The sequence below is a fragment of the Aegilops tauschii genome, chromosome 2, assembly GCF_002575655.3.
Source record: "Aegilops tauschii subsp. strangulata cultivar AL8/78 chromosome 2, Aet v6.0, whole genome shotgun sequence".
In the NCBI taxonomy this organism is placed as follows: Eukaryota; Viridiplantae; Streptophyta; class Magnoliopsida; order Poales; family Poaceae; genus Aegilops; species Aegilops tauschii.
This window is the reverse complement of record NC_053036.3, coordinates 143949141-143970142: the sequence shown is the minus strand read 5'-3', so window position 1 is coordinate 143970142 and position 21002 is coordinate 143949141. Positions and strand designations below refer to the sequence as shown.

Below are 21002 nucleotides of genomic sequence, written 5' to 3'. Positions count from 1 at the left end.
TAGAGTAGCTCCGTGCAGAGCATTGTAGACATAGAAATTTGCAAAGTACTTACGGATCTGGATGTGACAGACCCGTTGACTAAAATTATCTCACAATCAAAACATGATCACACCTTAGTACTCTTTGGGTGTTAATCACATAGCGATGTGAACTAGATTATTGACTCTAGTAAACCCTTTGAGTGTTGGTCACATAGAGATGTGAACTATGGGTGTTAATCACATGGTGATGTGAATTATTGATGTTAAATCACATGGCGATGTGAACTAGATTATTGACTCTAGTGCAAGTGGGAGACTGAAGGAAATATGCCCTAGAGGCAATAATAAAGTATTATATATTTCCTTATATCATGATAAATGTTTATTATTCATGCTAGAATTGTATTAACCGGAAACATAATACATGTGTGAATACATAGACAAATAGAGTGTCACTAGTATGCCTCTACTTGACTAGCTCGTTAATCAAAGATGGTTATGTTTCCTAACCATAGACATGAGTTGTCATTTGATTAACGGGATCACCTCATTAGGAGAATGACGTGATTGACATGACCCATTACGTTAGCTTAGCACCCGATCGTTTAGTTTGTTGCTATTGCTTTCTTCATGACTTATACATGTTCCTATGACTATGAGATTATGCAACTCCCGTTTACCGGAGGAACACTTTGTGTGCTACCAAACGTCACAACGTAACTGGGTAATTATAAAGGTGCTCTACAGGTGTCTCCGATGGTACTTGTTGAGTTGGCATAGATCAAGATTAGGATTTGTCACTCCGATTGTCGGAGAGGTATCTCTGGGCCCACTCGGTAATGCACATCACTATAAGCCTTGCAAGCATTGTGACTAATGAGTTAGTTACGGGATGATGTATTACGGAACGAGTAAAGAGACTTGCCGGTAACGAGATTGAACTAGGTATCGAGATACCGACGATCGAATCTCGGGCAAGTAACATACCGATGACAAAGGGAACAACGTATGTTGTTATGCGGTCTGACCGATAAAGATCTTCGTAGAATATGTGGGAGCCAATATGGGCATCCAGGTCCCGCTATTGGTTATTGACCGGAGAGGTGTCTCGGTCATGTCTACATAGTTCTCGAACCCGAAGGGTCCGCACGCTTAACGTTACGATGACAATTTTATTGAGTTTTGATGTACCGAAGGAGTTCGGAGTCCCGGATGAAATCGGGGACATGACGAGGAGTCTCGAAATGGCCGAGACGTAAAGATCGATATATTGGACGACTATATTCGGACTTCGGAAAGGTTCCGAGTGATTCGGGTATTTTTCGGAGTACCGGAGAGTTACGGGAATTCGTATTGGGCCTTAATGGGCCATACGGGAAAGGAGAGAAAGACCCCAAAGGGTGGCCGCACCCCTCCCCATGGGCTAGTCCGAATTGGACTAGGGAGGGGGGGCGCCCCCTTCCTTCTTTCTCCTTCCACCTTCCCTTCTCCTACTCCCACAAGGAAAGGAGGAGTCCTACTCCCGGTGGGAGTAAGACTCCCCCCTTTGGCGCGCCTCTTCCCTTGGCCGGCTGCCTCCTCCTAGCTCCTTTATATACGGGGGCAGGGGGGCACCCCATAGACACAACAATTGATCCCTGAGATCTCTTAGCCGTGTGCGGTGCCCCCCTCCACCATATTACACCTCGATAATACCGTTGCGGAGCTTAGGCGAAGCCCTGCGATGGTGGAACATCATCATCGTCACCACGCCGTCGTGCTGACGAAACTCTTCCTCAACACTCGGCTGGATCGGAGTTCGAGGGACGTCATCGAGCTGAACGTGTGTAGACCTCGGAGGTGCCGTGCGTTCGGTACTTGATCGGTCGGATCGTGAAGACGTACGACTACATCAACCGCGTTGTGATAACGCTTCCGCTATCGGTCTACGAGGGTACGTGGACAACACTCTCCCCTCTCGTTGCTATGCATCACCATGATCTTGCGTGTGCGTAGATTTTTTTTTTGAAATTACTACGTTATCCAACATGGTCGTCATTTGAAATAATGTGGAATAGTTTCGCAACTCACGCCGCCCGGAACACCACAACGTAATGGTGTGTGCGAACGTCGTAACCGCACTTTATTAGATATGGTGCGATCTATGATGTCTCTTACTGATTTACCGCTATCCTTTTGGGGTTATGCTTTAGAGACGGCTGCATTCACGTTAAATAGGGCACCATCTAAATCCGATGAGACGACACTTTATGAACCCTGGTTTGGCAAGAAACCCAAGTTGTCGTTTCTTAAAGTTTGGGGTTGTGATGCTTATGTGAAAAAGCTTCAACCTGATAAGCTCGAACCCAAATCGGAGAAATTTGTCTTCATAGGATACCCAAAGGAGACTGTTGGGTACACCTTCTATCACAGATCCGAAGGCAAGACTTTCTTTGCTAAGAATGGATCCTTTCTAGAGAAGGAGTTTCTCTCGAAAGAAGTGAGTGGGAGGAAAGTAGAACTTGATGAGGTAACTGTACCTGCTCCCTTATTGGAAAGTAGTTCATCACAGAAATCAGTTCCTGTGATCCCTACACCAATTAGTGAGGAAGCTAATGATAATGATCATGAAACTTCAGATCAAGTTACTACCGAACCTCGTAGGTCAACCAGAGTAAGATCCGCACCAGAGTGGTACGGTAATCCTGCTCTGGAGGTCATGTTACTTGACCATGACGAACCTACGAACTACGAGGAAGCGATGATGAGCCCAGATTTCGCAAAATGGCTTGAGGCCATGAAATCTGAGATGGGATCCATGTATGAGAACAAAGTGTGGACTTCGGTTGACTTGCCCGATGATCGGCAAGCCATAGAGAATAAATGGATCTTCAAGAAGAAGACTGACACTGACGGTAATGTTACTGTCTACAAAGCTCGACTTGTCGCGAAAGGTTTTCGACAAGTTCAAGGAGTTGACTACGATGAGACCTTCTCTCCCGTAGCGATGCTTAAGTTTGTCCAAATCATGTTAGCAATTGCTGTATTTTATGATTATGAAATTTGGCAAATGGATGTAAAGACTGCATTCCTGAATGGATTTCTGGAAGAAGAGTTGTATATGATGCAACCCGAAGGTTTTATCAATCCACAGGATGCTAACAAAGTGTGCAAGCTCTAGCGATCCATTTATGGACTGGTGCAAGCATCTAGGAGTTGGAATAAACGCTTTGATAGTGTGATCAAAGCATACGGTTTTATACAGACTTTTGGAGAAGCCTGTATTTACAAGAAAGTGAGTGGGAGCTCTGTAGCATTTCTAATATTATATGTGGATGACATATTGTTGATTGGAAATGATATAGAATTTCTGGATAGCATAAAAGGATACTTGAACAAGAGTTTTTCAATGAAAGACCTCGGTGAAGCTGCTTATATATGGGCATCAAGATCTATAGAGATAGATCGAGACGCTTAATTGGACTTTCACAAAGCACATACCTTGATAAAGTTTTGAAGAAGTTCAAAATGGATCAAGCAAAGAAAGGGTTCTTGCCTGTGTTACAAGGTGTGAAGTTGAGTCAGAATCAATGCCCGACCACTACAGAAGATAGAGAGAAAATGAAAGTTGTTCCCTATGCTTCAGCCATAGGCTCTATCATGTATGCAATGCTGTGTACCAGACCTGATGTGTGCCTTGCTATTAGTTTAGCAGGGAGGTACCAAAGTAATCCAGGAGTGGATCACTGGACAGCGGTCAAGAACATCCTGAAATACCTAAAAAGGACTAAGGATATGTTTCTCGTTTATGGAGGTGACAAAGAGCTCATCGTAAATGGTTACGTCGATGCAAGCTTTGACACTGATCCGGATGACTCTAAGTCACAAACCGGATACGTATTTATATTGAACGGTGGGGCTGTCAGTTGGTGCAGTTCTAAGCAAAGCGTCGTGGCGGGATCTACGTGTGAAGCGGAGTACATAGCTGCTTCGGAAGCAGCAAATGAAGGAGTCTGGATGAAGGAGTTCATATCCGATCTAGGTGTCATACCTAGTGCATCGGGTCCAATGAAAATCTTTTGTGACAATACTGGTGCAATTGCCTTGGCAAAGGAATCCAGATTTCAGAAGGGAACCAAGCACATCAAGAGACGCTTCAATTCCATCCGCGATCAAGTCAAGGAGGGAGACATAGAGATTTGCAAAATACATACGGATTTGAATGTTGCAGACACGTTGACTAAGCCTCTCTCACGAGCAAAACATGATCAGCACCAAGACTCCATGGGTGTTAGAATCATTACTATGTAATCTAGATTATTGACTCTAGTGCAAGTGGGAGACTGATGGAAATATGCCCTAGAGGCAATAATAAAGTTGTTATTTATATTTCCTTATATCATGATAAATGTTTATTATTCATGTTAGAATTGTATTAACCAGAAACTTAGTACATGTGTGAATACATAGACAAACAGAGTGTCACTAGTATGCCTCTACTTGACTAGCTCGTTGAATCAAAGATGGTTAAGTTTCCTTGCCATAGACATGAGTTGTCATTTGATTAACAAGATCACATCATTAGAGAATGATGTGATTGACTTGACCCATTCCGTTAGCTTAGCACTTGATCGTTTAGTATGTTGCTATTGCTTTCTTCATGACTTATACATGTTCCTATGACTATGAGATTATGCAACTCCCGAATACCGGAGGAACACTTTGTGTGCTACCAAACGTCACAACGTAACTGGGTAATTATAAAGGTGCTCTACAGGTGTCTCCGATGGTACTTGTTGAGTTGGCATAGATCAAGATTAGGATTTGTCACTCTGATTGTCGGAGAGGTATCTCTGGGCCCTCTCGGTAATGCATATCACTATAAGCCTTGCAAGCAATGTGACTAATGAGTTAGTTGCGGGATGATGCATTACAGAACGAGTAAAGAGACTTGCCGGTAACGAGATTGAACTAGGTATTGAGATACCGACGATCGAATCTCGGGCAAGTAACATACCGATGACAAAGGGTACAACGTATGTTGTTATGCGGTTTGATCGATAAAGATCTTCGTATAATATGTAGGAACCAATATGAGCATCCAGGTTCCGCTATTGGTTATTGGCCGGAGATGAGTCTCGGTCATGTCTACATAGTTCTCGAACCCGTAGGGTCCGCAAGCTTAATGTTCGGTGACGATAGGTATTATGAGTTTATGTTTTTTGATGTACCGAAGGTAGTTCGGAGTCCCGGATATGATCACGGACATGACGAGGAGTCTCGAAATGGTCGAGACATAAAGATCTATATATTGGATGACTATGTTTGGACATCGGAAAGGTTTCAAGAGAGTTCGGGCATATACCGGTAGTACCGGGGGGTTACCGGAATCCCCCCCGGAGTATATGGGCCCTAATGGGCTTTAGTGGAGAGAGAGGGGCAGCCAGGGCAGGCCGTGCGCCCCCCCTCTGGTCCGAATTGTACTAGGAAGGGGGAGCGGCGCCCCCCCTTTCCTTCCTCTCTCTCTCTCCCCCTTCCTTCTCTCCTAGTCCAACTAGGGAAGGGGGGATCCTACTCCCGGTGGGAGTAGGACTCCTCCAGGGCGCGCCATAGAGGGCCGGCCCTCCTCCCTCCTCCACTCCTTTATATACGGGGGAGGGGGGCACCCCATAGACACACAAGTTGATCATTGATCTCTTAGCCGTGTGTGGTGCCCCCTTCCACCATAATCCACCTCGGTCATATCGTTGCAGTGCTTAGGCGAAGCCCTGCGCCGGTAGCTTCATCATCACCTTCATCAGGCCATTGTGCTGACGAAGCTCTCCCTCGACACTCAGCTGGATCGAGAGTTCGTGGGACGTCACCGAGCCGAACGTGTGCAGATCGCGGAGGTGTTGTACTTTCGGTACTAGGATCGGTCGGATCGTGAAGACGTACAACTACATCAACCACGTTGTCATAACGCTTCCGCTTACGGTCTACGAGGGTACGTGGACTACACTCTACCCTCTCGTTGCTATGCATCAGCATGATCTTGCGTGTGCGTAGGAATTATTTTGAAATTACTGCGTTCCCCAACACGATCTTCACCTCCGGACCATTCCGGAACTCCTCGTGACGTCCGGGATCTCATCCGGGATTCCAAACAACCTTCGGTAACCACATACTATTCCCATTACAACTCTAGCGTCACCGAACCTTAAGTGTGTAGACCCTAAGGGTTCGGGAACCATGCAGACATGATCGAGACACCTCTCCGGCCAATAACCAATAGCGGGATCTGGATACCCATATTGGCTCACACATGTTCCACGATGATCTCATCGGATGAACCACGATGCCGGGGATTCAATCAATCCCGTATACAATTCCCTTTGTCCATCGGTATGTTACTTGCCCGAGATTCGATCGTCGGTATCCCTATACCTCGTTCAATCTCGTTACCGGCAAGTCTCTGTACTCGTTCCATAATGCATGATCCCGTGGCTAACTCCTTAGTCACATAGAGCTCATTATGATGATGCATTACCGAGTGGCCCAGAGATACCTCTTCGTCATACGGAGTGACAAATCTCAGTCTCGATCCGTGCCAACCCAACAGACACTTTCGGAGATACCTGTAGTGCACCTTTATAGCCACCCAGTTACGTTGTGATGTTTGATACACCCAAAACACTCCTACGGTATCCGGGAGTTGCACAATCTCATGGTCTAAGGAAATGATACTTGACACTAGAAAAGCTCTAGCAAACGAACTACACGATCTTCTGCTATGCTTAGGATTGGGTCTTGTCCATCACATCATTCTCCTAATGATGTGATCCCGTTATCAACAACATCCAATGTCCATGGTCAGGGAACCATAACCATCTATTGATCAACGAGCTAGTCAACTAGAGGCTTACTAGGGACATGTTGTGGTCTATGTATTCACACATGTATTACGGTTTCCGGTTAATACAATTCTAGCATGAACAATAGACAATTATCATGAACAAGGAAATATAATAATAACCATTGTATTATTGCCTCTAGGGCATATTTCCAACACCTTCCTCCCGCACTCTAAATAAGGAAGGGTGGGCACCACTTGGGGGAGGAACCCAAGTAGTATTCGGGCTACTTGGGGGCACCTCCTAGCTGCTCCTTCCACCCTCCCACCTATATATATGTGGGAGGGGGGCGCCTAGCACAACCATACAATTGCTTAGCCGTGTTCGGCGCCTCCCTCCACCATTTTTATCCCCGATCATATTTTCGTAGTGCTTAGGCGAAGCCCTGCGGAGATCACTTCACCATCACCGTCACCACGCCCTCGTGCTGCCGGAACTCATCCGCTACCTCGCCGTCTTGCTGGATCAAGAAGGCGCGGACGTCACCAAGCTGAACGTGTGCTAAATGCGGAGGTGCCGTGCGTTTGGTACTCGATCGGTTGGATCGCGAAGAAAGTTCGACTACATCAACCGCGTTGTGAAACGCTTCCGCTTACGGTCTACGAGGGTACGTACACACACTCTCTACTCTTGTTGCTATGCATCTCCATGGATAGATCTTGCGTGTGCGTAGATTTTTTTGTTTTCCATGCAACGTTTCCCAACACCTTTGTCGGCGCCCGCAAGTTGTTCGACAGTTTGCCAAGGTACAAAATGGACTCCGTCGACGAGTTCATTTTTCACAATTTTCTTTGCGACTCCGACGATTCCTCGTCCGATGACGAGGAGGAGATCTTGGCTACCGTGTTGGTCCATCACCACCTCAATAGCCAACGGCCGTTGTTCCATGGCTCCATTCCGGGCACCTTTCGGCGTTGAATCGCAATCGAGAGAGCGAGCATTTCCTTCTTTGGAAGGACTACTTTGACACAACGAACCCGTTGTTCAGATATCAGAAATTCCGCCACCATTTCCGTATGAGTAGGCATCTTTTCAACCATATTAGAGAGGGGGTAGTCGGCTACGATGGCTATTTCTAGTGCAAAGAGGATACCCTTGGAAAAATTGGCTTCTCCTCTTATCAGAAATGCATTGCAGCCATCCGAATGCTTGCATAGGGAGTGCCCGGTAATCTCATTGACGAGTACGTCTGTATGAGCGAGTCTACATGCCTAGACTCCATGTACAGGTTCTGCAGGGCTGTTATTACTGTGTTTGGCCCTAAGTACTTGAGAGAGCCGACTCCTCAAGATACAGTCCGCTTGTTGGCGATGAATGCTAGCAGGAGGTTCCCAGGGATGCTTGGCAGCATAGACTGCATGCACTGGGAGTGGAAGAACCGCCCTTCTACTTGGCAAGGGCAATATAATTAAGGGCCATGTCAGGGCTTGCATTGTCATACTTGAGGCCGTGGCATCTCAAGATCTCTGGATCTGGCACTCTTTCTCTGGCATGGCCGGATCACACAATGATATCAACGTGCTTCAACGCTTGCCGTATTTGCTAGGCTTGCCGAAGGCAATAGCCCACCGGTTAATTTTACCATCAACGGCCACAACTACGACAAATGATACTACCTGGGTGATGGTATATATTCTCAGTGGACCACTATTGTGAAGACAATCCCCAACCCCGTCGGAGAGAAAAGGAAAAGATTTGCTCAAGAGCAAGAGAGTGCTAGGAAGGACGTCGAACGTGCCTTTGGTGTTCTGCAATCTCGATAGGGCATCGTTCGGTATCCTGCTAAGACTTGGAGCACGAAGAAATTATGGGAGGTGATGACATGCTTGTGTGATCATGCACAATATGATCGTAGAAGATAAGCGCCCGGAACGTCTCTACGATCAAGAGTTTCAGTTTCAGGGTGAGAATGTTGTGCCTGAGCATGGAAGAGTGGCAACGTTTGAACAGTTCATCCAATTTCATCATGACATGCGTGATTGAGAAACTCACATGCAAACTGCAAAATGATTTGGTTGAGTATATATGGGCTCATGTTGGCAGCCAATAAATGTATCTTTTTTATTCGGCTTGCAAAACTATGTAAGATTATTTTAGTTTCATTCGGCTTGTAATGCTATTTATTTATTTTGTTGTGGACTATATGTTTACTTGTGAAATAATATAAATTTTGTGTGTGAAATAATATAAATTTTGTGTGTGAAATAATGCAAAATTTGTGCTATTTATTGAAAAAGGCGGCCAGCCGGTCACACCGGCATATATGAGTCGGCGCGTTGAACACACTGCGACTCAAATCTAAAACAACACAGACGCCAAACAAACGGCCAATCCAAACGGATAAAAAAGAAGAAAAAAACGCCGTCCGTTGGGTCAGCGCGTTCGAGTTGGTGTTATGTATTGGAAGAAGCCTCCAGCACTCTGCTTTCAAGCGCGTCGGCTGCTAACGTGGCGGGATCCCACCTTCAGCGGTCCTGAAGCCTTTCCTGCCAGGTGCCAGCGAACGGCAGGTCGGCACGGCGCAGCGAGCGGCATACACCGACGCGCCGCGGTGGGGGCTCGGCGCCACTTGCCGGTTGCCACGGCGCCGCGCGCATCGAGCGGTCTGGTGTCGACACGGTTTGAGACTTTGAGGGCGTAGACGTGGGCGCCCGAGGCCCGTTGCCCGCGCGCTCGCTCGCCACACAGCGCCTGGGTCATCTGAACCGTACGGGGAGAGGATATCCGGCGAGCAATTCCGGACCAGCGGCATCTTCTTTATCGCACCCCTGAAATTTCTCATCAGAAGGAAAAGATGCCATGCAGGTACGTGCAAGTTCGGCGGCCGATCCGGCGGAAGGTTGGCGGCCAAAGAGCATGCCTAGCCGGTGAGGCATTAAGCACAGATAAGGGGCGTGATTCAACGCTCTATTTGGGCATTTATTTTTATCAGTTCAAACACGCTCTCCCACTTGATTTAGGTAATCGTATAACACGGTAGCGTGACTTGAAATGCGAATTAGTGTCAAGTCTTGTAACGCTTTTTCCGGTCAAAGTGGCCCAACTTTGCTTTACACTATAGCCTTCCTGTTGCCCACAAGCTATACCATGTTTTGTTTCATGGGGTGAAATGCACATCCTTGTGAAAAAAGCAAGGCGTTGCATATTTGTATGAGTTTGAATCGACCTCCAAATCGATCGATTGTATCGTATGCTACAAATACAAAACGAGAAAAAGCAAAGAACGGCAAGCAAACGGAGCCGAGGAAAAGAAGCCATCGATCGATCGATGGTACTCGTATCGTACCGTGCCCTAGTTCCCAACTCGGACCCCGTCTCTCTCCCTCTTCCCCCCTCCACCGCTCGTTTATATTTGCCCCGTTCCCCACCCCGCACGCCCCAAGCCGCCTCCCCCTCCCTCCCTCGCCGAGCCCAAGAGAGAATCGGAGACCACGGCCCGGCCAGCTCCTCCCCCTCGCCCCCGACCCCGCGTCCTCCTCGCTACTACATGGCAGCTCGGCGTCTCCACGGCCAATCCGACTCCGAGACCCTCAAGAACAACCCCTGCTTCTGCTTCTCCTGCCCCTGTCCTCAGCCGCGCGCCGCGCATCTCGATTCCGCCGCCGCTGCCCCCGCCCGCGCCCGCTCCTGATTGGGCCCTCGCGTGCGCCGCGTCCTGACTCCTGACTGACTGCCGCTGCGCGGGTTCTTGCGCGGTGCCGGTGGTTTCTTGCTGCGATTCGTAGGACGCCGTCCGTTTCTTGATTCCGGTTCTTGCTGCCGCGCGGCCTCGCCATGGGGAAGAGTAAGTCTTTGTTTCGCCGGCTGCTTGTTGCTCTCTTTCCAGCTGATTCGGCTGTGGGGTTCTGATTCTGATTGGTTTTGGGGTGGCGCTTGTCTTCCTCAGGCAAGAAGAGCAAGGTCCGCGGCGGCGGAGGGGACGACCTTCTGGACAGCAGCGACGCCGACAGCGTGGGCTCGTCGTCCACCGCGCTCTCAGATCTCTCCATCTCGTACGCCACCGAGAACGTCAACTCGCACGAGTTTGTTCTCGACAAGTACATCGACGCTCTCTACGAGAAGAGGTGGGGTTCTTCTGTAGCATTTCTTTATTTATGCCATCACCTGCAGCAGTCTATGCCCAACGTGTGCTATGCAAATAGATGTGTCGTTACTGGTGTAGTGTAATAGCATCACAATAGAGTAGAATGATGGTTTGGCAGCTGGTCCTAGTTGGCTGACATATGTTGATTCTGTGGATAGACTAGGATGAGCGTGTTAGCATGACATTTGATATACAATGCTGTACATGGCTTCATGTTGGATTAGACCCTCTCCTTTATCTGTTGGGTTTTCCAAGAACTTAGTAGCTTGGATACAAATTCTGATTGAATTTAGGCTATGATGATTGAAAAACTGCATTATCCTGTAGCTCATGTTATTATTACTTGCTGGGTCATTGAATAGTGTAGATTGTTGTTATATTATGGAGTTATGTCAAGTTCTACTCAGGAAACCTGTCATAGGTAGCACATGTATGAAATTTGACTTCTAAACAGTAATAAATAGCAAGTTTGCCTGTCATAGTCTACAAATTTGACTTCATGTTTTGGTTAATCAGACATTCTACCCAATGCATCGGCACCATAATGTGAAATTTAGAAGTATTCGTGTTGGTTTTATTTAGTGTACTAAATATAGCATTACTTATATTGGAGCAGGGGTTCTACAAGAGAGGCAGCGTTGGCTTCATTGGTTGATGCTTTTGAAAGTTTTATGCTTGGTGGTCTTGTTGAGAACAAGTTAGTACATTCTACTGACCAATCTTCATTACTGCATGTGAAGTCGGTAGTTACTTGAACTGTTAGTATAGACATACTAGACATTTTAGACATTTGCGTATTTCATATGCACAAAACACTTCACATCTCAAGCTCAAAATTTTATCACTAACCCTGTCCTTTTACATTATGGCTCACTCTTAACTAGAGATGTATTTTTGTCCGAATCCACTGTTTAATACTGTTACCATATTTATTTTCTCTTCTGAAGATATGCCACTCTACTGAGTCTATTCAATACTTCGATCAAGAAGGGATCTACCAAGGAGGCTTGCCTGGCATCTCGCGCCATTGGTTTGTCTCCTATCCATTAATGTTCTTTTCCCCAGTTCCACCTCTTTGGAGTTTGCTTACACCGTTTTTGGCTGTTGTGTTCTTGATTTGCAGGGCTACTGTCTATTACACTTGGTGCTGGCAGTAGCTCACATGAAACAATGGTAGAATCACATCCACAGCTTTCTAAGGTCCTTCAAACCTGGTCGGATGCTTCAAAGATGATCTCTGTAAGTAAAAGTTTTTCTGTTTTCTAAGCAACCAGATTTCATTTACATTTTCAGTGATGTGACCTATGTTTTTTTTTCCGGAATAGTGATGTGATCTATGTTGACATGTTGTAGGCTCTTGACTGCTTGGCGGTCGTCACATTTGTTGGTGCAACTGATCTGGCTGAAACAGAGGTATCTTTGAAAGCCATGTGGGATGTGATTCATCCAAAATCAGGTTCAAATGTATGTATAGGTGCCGTTGATTTATTATCAGATTTTGCGAACCGGTTCTACAAAGAACTATATTTGATATTTTTGTGACTCCCGACTTATCTGCAGGTCGGTACTGTCCGGAAACCAAGGCCACCTGTGTTAGCAGCTGCTCTATCTGCATGGACTTTTCTGCTAACAACTATTGGTTCATGGCGGATAAACACTGATAGCTGGAAGGAGTCAGTAACTCTATCTCTTTCCCCTCTAAATTATATCATCCATTGCATTATTTACTTATTTTATGTTTTTACCATTTGCCAGGCCAATTGCGTTTCTCTCTACTCTTCTAGGAGCAGAGGATCGTGCTGTTCGGATGGCTGCTGGTGAAGCATTAGCTTTGTGCTTTGAGTTAAATCTACTTGATATCTCCCCTTCTGAAGATGCTGATGATGACACTGGAGTACCTGGTAGCTCTAAGGGCAAACTTTTCCTGGATATGCAAGCATTGAAAGCCAAGATAGCCGGTCTTGCCTCAAATCTCTCTGCGGAGGCAGGGGGCAAAGGCGCAGACAAGAAAAATCTTTCTGACCAAAGAGATCTGTTTCAACGGATTTTGGATTTTGTCAAGGTCTGTTTCATTTCCATTCTTATTTGATTTTCAGTTTTGGTCTCTCTTCCAAATTCTTAATAGCAAACTGTTTCCAGTATGGCGAGTGCCCTGAAGAATCAATGAAGATTGCTGGAAAACGTGATGTTTTAAGGGTTGCATCATGGTCTGAATTGATTCAGGTGCCTGCTTCTTTCTTTCAGTGGTTCCTGGATTGCTGCATTTTCACATGTCTTAGCTAATTTTCCCTTGATCATCAGTTGAACTTCTTCAAGCGTTTCCTTGGGAGAGGCTTCCTGAAGCATGTGCAGGTAACTTTTTTGGAGTGGTCTGTTTTCCACTGTGCTAATTTACTTGTGCATGTCGCAAATGCTAGATTTGTTCTCTATACAGGACAATGGACTTCTTCAAGATATCTTCAACATCAAGGCTGACAAGGCTGAAACGCTGTCATCGAATGACAAGGTAAAACTGAGACATTGAAGGCCTTAATTTGCAATCATGGTTGCTTTGGAGAGCTTTAATAGAGATAATTGATTTGGTCTATGGTCTTTGGAGAGCTTTAATAGAGATAATTGATTTGGTCTTGGGGTATATATATATGCTTGTGGATTCCTAGTTAAGAGTATGAATGAGACAGAGGAACTATTATCCTTGAATATCTTGTGTCAAACTTGCTCTGCTGAGGACAAGAAAGAGATTGCTCATCGTTATGATTCAAGCTGTACTGTTAGAGGCTTTGCTCATAGTTATGATTCAAGCTGTACCACTAGAGCCTGCTTAGCGCATCTGCTTCCCTGTGGTCTCTGATGCTGGAAGTGGGAGAAATTACCTAGCACCAATGCTAAGGGGTGTTATGTCTGGTGCTCAGATAGAAGAAAGGCTTACAGTTAAGCTTCACCTGCTTAGGAATGCACATATGCTTTTATGGTTTCAATCATCTCATGATCCTCACTCCCCAGAATGAGTAAAAGCAATCTCTGTTCTTCCGTGTTCTCTTCTTACTCCATCTATCCATATATATAGGGCCTAATGCGTTTTTTGAGCATGTGTTGTCAAACTAAAGACTCCTTTTCAGAACCGTCTAATGCTTTTTGCTTGGTTGTAAATGGACACAGTTTCTTTATTTTTGTATCTCTTGTCAACTGATAGATTCCTGAACTTGAGAAATTGCCAAAACACTTGCAGAAAATCTTTAGATCTGGAGAAGAGAAAGGAAGAGCTCTGAAGCTGAACAAGGATCGTCGTTTAGCACAGGTGAATAACTTGTTTCCTTTACTTTTATACCCCCTCTGCCCCATAATATAAGAGTGTTTCTGACACTAGTGTAGTGTCAAAAACGCTCTTATATTATGGGACGGAGGGAGTATTTTGTTTCTTCTGGTGCTTAAGGACTATAACTCAGTGGGGCCATTCCTTGATCATTTACCCCTCCAGTCTACAAATCCTCAAGTTGACAGATAAATGATGCTTTTCACATCGCTAAGTGAAACTTATAAACGTTGGCTGTCAATATCTTAAATATGTATGTTTGGGACTTGATAATCATGTGTATATTTGGAACTCGAAAATCATATGTATAGCTCTGGGCATTTTCTTGACAAATTGTTTGCTGTCATTATCCTTGTTATTATGGGTGCATTGCTACCCGGCACCACATCATTTCGACCAGTGCATTGACTAATCTTGGATATTTCATATTCATTTCAGGAGAGGAAGAACGCTGGCATGTTTGACGAGTAACAAGAAAGGAAACAACTCATCGGCCCGGCATTTTACTCCTTTTGAGCTGGAATTTATTTATATCTGTGTGAACAACTACAGGCAGAATGTCCTAGAGTTTGCTCTCCTTGACTGTTGTCTAATTATGATTATGATGGCTTGCTGTACTTGAGAAATACTTGGCCGAAATAACTACTCTTGTTATTGTGATGTCTCATGTGCGTTTACTTGTGAAGTAAGTTGTTATGACTGGCATATACTACAGCCCAGGCACTTAAGGGCTTGGCCTAGTTATCTTATCATTATTAGGGGCTTAGCCCAGTTATCGTATTTAGAAATTATATAAACTCATGTAAGGACTCGTTTGAAGTTAAGCAGAGGCAAACATATTTGCTCGGCTTCCTGAAGGGAGCCGAGAGACCTAACCGTAGCCGCCACCTCCTATGCCCTCTCTCTCTCTCATGACGGTGTCTCAGCGCTGGCGACCTTGCCTTCCTTCACGCCAAGCCCCCTTCCACCCCTACAACCTACGGGCTAGACCTAGTAGGAACCCAGCTTCTACCAATCTGGTATCAGGTGTCTTAGACTCGATCATGACCACCGCGGCCAGCACGCTGTCCCTGATCGGGTCGGTCTCCTCCGCCGCTTGGACGCCACCCGCGCTCGCCTCCATCGTGCTCACCCCGGAGGAGATGACAGTGGAGCTTCGGGACCTGACTCAGGCGTTCATCGATCTAGCGCATGTGTGATCTTTTCTTGTTGGTTGAGTGATTCTCTCGTGTTTCCTCTTGTGTTTTCCCTCGTTTACCCCTCGTGTTCTTCGTGTTCCGTATAGGGTTCCACCCTACATCACGTTCCAGGGCATCCGCACCTTCCTCGCGGGGCACTATGGGCTGCAGCCGCGCGCCCTCGTCACCACCATCACGAGGCCGCAGCAGCTCCCATGGCAGCCGCCACCACCGGCGACCTCCGTCGCATCCATCATGCCGTTGCCACAGCAGCAGCAGCCGCCGCCACCGGCGATCTCGAGGCCAGGCCTTCCGTCGACGGCGCCCGGGGTGCCCACTCCACCAGGTCCGTTTCCTCCCGTCTGTTGGGGAACGTAGTAATTCAAATTTTTCCTTCACGTAAGATCTATCTAGGAGATGCATATCAACGAGACGGGAGAGTGTGTCCACGTACCCTCGTAGACCGAAAGCGGAAGCGTTTAGTAACGCGGTTGATGTAGTCGAACGTCTTCACGATCCAACCGATCCAAGTACCGAACGTACGGCACCTTCGTGTTCAGCACGATGACGTCCCTCGAGCTCTTGATCCAGTAGAGAGTCGAGGGAGAGTTCCGTCAGCACGACGGCGTGGCGACGGTGTTGGTGATGTGATCCGTGTAGGGCTTCGCCTAAGCACTACAACAATATGACTTGACTGAGGTGGTAAACTGTGGAGGGAGGCACCGCACACAGCTAGAAACAACTGATGTGCTTTGGGGTGCCCCCTGGCCACGTATATAAAGGAGGGGGGGGGGGGAGAGAGGCCGGCGGCCAGGAGGGGCGCGCCATGGGGGGAGTCGTACTTGGACTCCTATTCCAAGTAGGATTCGGCCCCCCTTTTCCTTTCTTCCACCGGAGGGAATAGGAAGGAGAGGGAAAGGGAAGGGGGGCGCCGCCCCCTCCTCCTTGTCCTATTCGGACTCCCAAGGAGGGGGGCGCGCGGCCACCCCCCGTGGGCTTCCCTCTCTCTCTCCCTTAGGCCCATGTTGGCCCAACACTTCAAGGGGGGGGGGGGTTCCGGTAACCCCTCGGTACTTCGAAAAAATACTCGGATCACTCGGAACCATTCCGATGTCCGAATATAACCTTCCAATATATGAATCTTTACCTCTCGACCATTTCGAGACTCCTCATCATGTCCATGATCTCATCCGGGACTCAGAACAAACTTCGGCCACTGTTGAGGATATAGCTACTGGTGTAACCCGCCCAAGATGGGCCGGGTTACGTTGCGACAGCTCTTCATTCAGAAGCCCAAGGACAGGTTAAGGATGGCGGTTTAGTAATAGGTCTAAGGCCCAGAGGCGACTTAAGGCCCGTAGTGGTAAACCGCCGTTGTGGCATGACTTGTAGTGTAAGGCAAGAATAGTTAAGAGTCCAAGCCGGACACAGTTTATGAGCCGGCCAGGACTCTGAGAACCGTTGGGCGTTAACCTTTCTATATAAAGGGACGACCCGGCGGCGGTTCAGGACAAGGAACATCAGATCGATAGCCAGACATAGCGGTTTAGCTCCCTGGTCATCGAAACCCCAAGTAATTCCACCTCAACTGGAGTAGGCTTTTACCTTCACCGTAAGGGGCCGAACCAGTATAACCTTCGTGTCCTTTGTCCCATTTAACCCCTTTAAGCTTCCTAGCTGCGATGGCTCCACGACTAAGTCCTTGCATGAGGACATCTGCCGTGACAATTCCACGACAGTTGGCGCCCACCGTGGGGCCAGGCACGGTGGATTTGAGTTCTTGAAGGGCAGCTTCGAAGGGCTCAAGGGATACGTTGTGGGCCGGATGACCAAGAGTCATCGCGGCAAGCTCTACATCAACGACGCAGGCTGGGGCCCCGACGCCGGCTCAATCAAGTACGGGTACCGGGTCCCCTTCGGCGGAATCCACGTGTTCATTGGCAAGATCGGTGAGCCGGGCCCTGACCGGACATCGGCACCGACCTCATCGAGACGGCTCAGCGTGCGAGACCTGCCCGGACTCCGCCCGCCTTGAAACGTGCTTTCGTGGGATGCATCCACGGAGGACTCTCTGAAGGATCTAGATCTAGCGATGAGACGACCATCTGCTCTGATGAATCATCCACGGGTGAGACGGACTCGTTGTATCAACTTCAAGACGGCAGGCTCGGGGGGTGTTCCGAGGGCGACAGTATTCCGGACCCTTTTGAGCCGCCAAGCCGGGTCGGAATCTTCATGGTCGGCACGCAACCTGTGCAAAACTCCGCCGCTGGGGCAGGAGGCCCTGCGCACTCGCCGGCTCAGGTGTTGATGGATCTTACGGATAAGATGACTGCCCTGCTAACCGCCACGGTCGTCCGGCGGATCAAGCTCAACATGATGCGGAGGTGGCATAGTTAAAGATGGATATAGCACGAGCCAAGGAAGATCTAGCAGCGGAAGGGATCAGGATGGCTGCAGAACGGGCGGCTCTGGACGCCCAGACTCAGCTGATTCAGGCGCAGTCTTTCCAGCTCATGATGGATCAGAACGCATCCAATGAGATCATGAGAAGGAGGCATCAGAAGGCTCAATCTCGATTCCCTCCGGTTTACGATCCTCGAAACCTCTTCAACACGCCTGGTGCAGGGCCCAGTAACCCGCCAGAAGTCACGACACCCGGGGCTGGAACGCCGGTTCAGCCGCAAGTGATGGGGCCTCCCCGTGTGAACACTACCCCGCCTCAATACGTGCCAATACCACCGGGTCATTATGCCAACCCGTTGGAAAACATGATCGCTGCAGCGGCGCGACTGGCGGCTCTCCCAGTCGAAGGCGACTCTCCGACGGCGGTCGAAACCCGCCGGGTCAGAGAACTTCTTCAGGCTCTGGCGCAACGGGAGGCATATTCATATAGCCGGGACAGGATTCATTCAACCCCTCGTCCAAACCGGAGCCCAAGTTATAGCAGACACATGGTTTCAGCGACCGGCTCAAGCAACGTCCGGCGCCGTGACTTGCCAGCTGGCCACGGCCCGGCACATAATGGAGCCTGTAACGCGGTAGACCAAGATAGAGCACGACAAGAGGCGGAGCAGGCGCCTCAGCTGACAGCTTACCAGCCCCTCCCGGTTTATCCGACAGCTTCTATCGAAGCGGGCATACCTACGAGGACCGGAGGTGTCCCTTGTCTGGTGCCGGCTCTCCGTAATGAACGTCTGCCCAAGGATTTCAAAGGACCTAGGAAGGTACCTAATTACACGGCTGATTTACAACCCGGAGCATGGATCGAGAGCTACGAGATGGCTATGGAGTTGCTGGAGGTCAGCGAAGCGGCAATGGCCAAATACTTCACCATGATGTTGGATGGGACTGCCCGCACTTGGTTGAAAGGACTGCCGCCTAATTCTATCGGGTCATGGGCAGAGCTAAAAACCCGGTTCATCCAAAACTTCAAAGATACATGTAGGCAATCTATGTCAATTGTGGATTTGACTAACTGCAAGCAGCAAGAGGGCGAGTCTACAACCCATTGGGTACGTCGGGTCAAAAAGATAATACATTCGTCTGATAAGATGGATGCCGGCTCTGCAGTCTTAATGTTGGAGCAAAATTGTTGTTTTGCGCCCCTGAAGATGAAGCTCGGGCGGCTCAAGCGTGATTGCAATGATATGGGTACGCTGATGGCGGCTCTGGTCAAGTACGCCGATTCTGACAGTACCAAGGATCCCGCGTTTGATGATGAAAGGACAGGGAAGGGAAAGAAGAATGGCAACGGCAAGGGCCCTCAGCATAACCCGGCAAACCAGGGAGGTAACAAACGTAAGGCTGATGGCAGTATGGAGTTTGTGGCCAACACCAATGCGCAGGGTAACAACCACCGACGTAAGGGGAGACCACCTCCCCGATCCGGCGGGTCAGGCCCGACGCTTGAGCAATTGTTGAATGAGCCTTGTCCAAGGCATGACTCTAGGGAGAAGCCGGCCACTCATCTATGGAAAGACTGCGCAATCATGAAAGCCTTCAAAAATTCCAACGCTTTTAATGGCAACAATGGGCAGGGCGGCGGCTTTCATGGCCCGGGCGGCGGCTCAAATTCTAATTCTCAGAATTTTCAAGGTAATCAAGGAGGTTTTAATCAGCAATCTGGCCAGGGTAATCAGCAGCAGCAGCAGGGGGGATACCAGACCAATCCAAAGCAGCTCAATAGTGGACAGTATCATGTGTTTACTACCAGTCTGTGCAAGCGAGACCAGAAGCTTCATAAGAGGGCCGTGAATGCTGTTGAGCCGGCGGTTCCACGCTATTTAAGATGGTCTGAGCAGCCTATTGTATGGAGTAGGGAAGATCACCCTCCCCGGGTTGATAATCCGGGTCACCTGGCCTTGGTGGTGGCTCCTCAGGTCGGGGGGTATAAATTCACTAAGGTGCTCATGGACGTAGGCAGTAGCATCAACATCCTCTATTATGAGACCTTCCGTCGTATGGGGTTGACTGATAAAAACCTCAACCAGTCCAACACTGTTTTCCATGGTGTTGTGCCCGGTAAGTCGACGTATCCAGTCGGTAAGATCGAGCTGGAAGTAGCCTTTGGAGATGAGTACAACTACAGGGCGGGAAAACTGACTTTTGAGGTGGTTAAAATAAGAAGCCCGTACCATGCTTTATTTGGGCGGCCGGCTTACGCCAAGTTCATGGCACAGCCGTGTTACGTGTATTTGCAGCTCAAGATGCCGGGTCACAATGGGACCATTACGGTTCATGGCAGCCAAAAGATAGCCTTGGAGTGTGAGGAAGGTGATGCTGCTTACGCTGAATCTGTTTGTGCGACAGAGGAGTTGAAGTTTTACAAGGATAATGTTGACCCGGCAGATATGACGTCTTTGAAAAAGCCAACCACGGAGCATGAGCCGGTAATGAAATTTAAGTCGGCCGATGAGACTAAACTTGTTGACTTTGTTCCAGGTGACTCATCTAAGCAATTCAGCATCAGTGCCAATCTGGATCCTAAATAGGAAGGCGCGCTCATTGAGTTCATCCGTGAGAACCGGGACATCTTTTCATGGAAACCTTCTGACATGCCGGGTGTACCAAGAGAACTCGCTGAGCACACTCTCAATATTGATCCGAAATTTAAGCCAGTCAGGCAATTCCTCCGGCAGTTTAATGAGGAGAGGCGGAAAGCCATTGGTGAGGAAGTAGCCCGGCTCTTGGCGGCCGGGTTCATCGTTGAAGTCTTTCATCCAGAATGGTTAGCTAACCCGGTGCTCGTGCTCAAGAAGAACGGCACCTGGCGTATGTGTGTGGATTATACGGATTTAAACAAGGCTTGTCCGGCTGATCCTTTTGCTCTCCCCCGTATTGATCAAATTATTGATGCTACGGCGGGTTGTGAGCGTTTAAGTTTTTTGGATGCTTACTCTGGATACCATCAGATCAAAATGGCAGTTAAGGACCAAGAGAAGACGACGTTCATCACTCCCTTTGGAGCCTTCTGTTATGTGTCCATGCCTTTTGGGATCAAGAGTGCACATGCGACTTACCAGCGGTGCGTGCAGAATTGTCTCCATAATCAGATTGGGCGCAACGTTCAT

At 48.1% G+C, this 21002-nt stretch overlaps 1 protein-coding gene across 1 annotated transcript; it reads left to right on the top strand.

Moving 5' to 3' along the window:
* The first annotated feature begins 10131 nt into the window (after positions 1–10131).
* On the top strand, positions 10132–14911 carry LOC109786259 (uncharacterized). Its single transcript, XM_020344842.4, has 13 exons — positions 10132–10638; positions 10741–10918; positions 11555–11635; positions 11886–11968; positions 12062–12177; positions 12292–12402; positions 12499–12611; positions 12694–13000; positions 13078–13161; positions 13240–13290; positions 13373–13444; positions 14168–14236; positions 14690–14911. The coding sequence occupies exons 1-13, from the start codon at positions 10629–10631 to the stop codon at positions 14720–14722; spliced, it is 1308 nt and encodes a 435-aa protein (XP_020200431.1). The 5' UTR covers positions 10132–10628; the 3' UTR covers positions 14723–14911.
* Positions 14912–21002: the final 6091 nt, after the last annotated feature.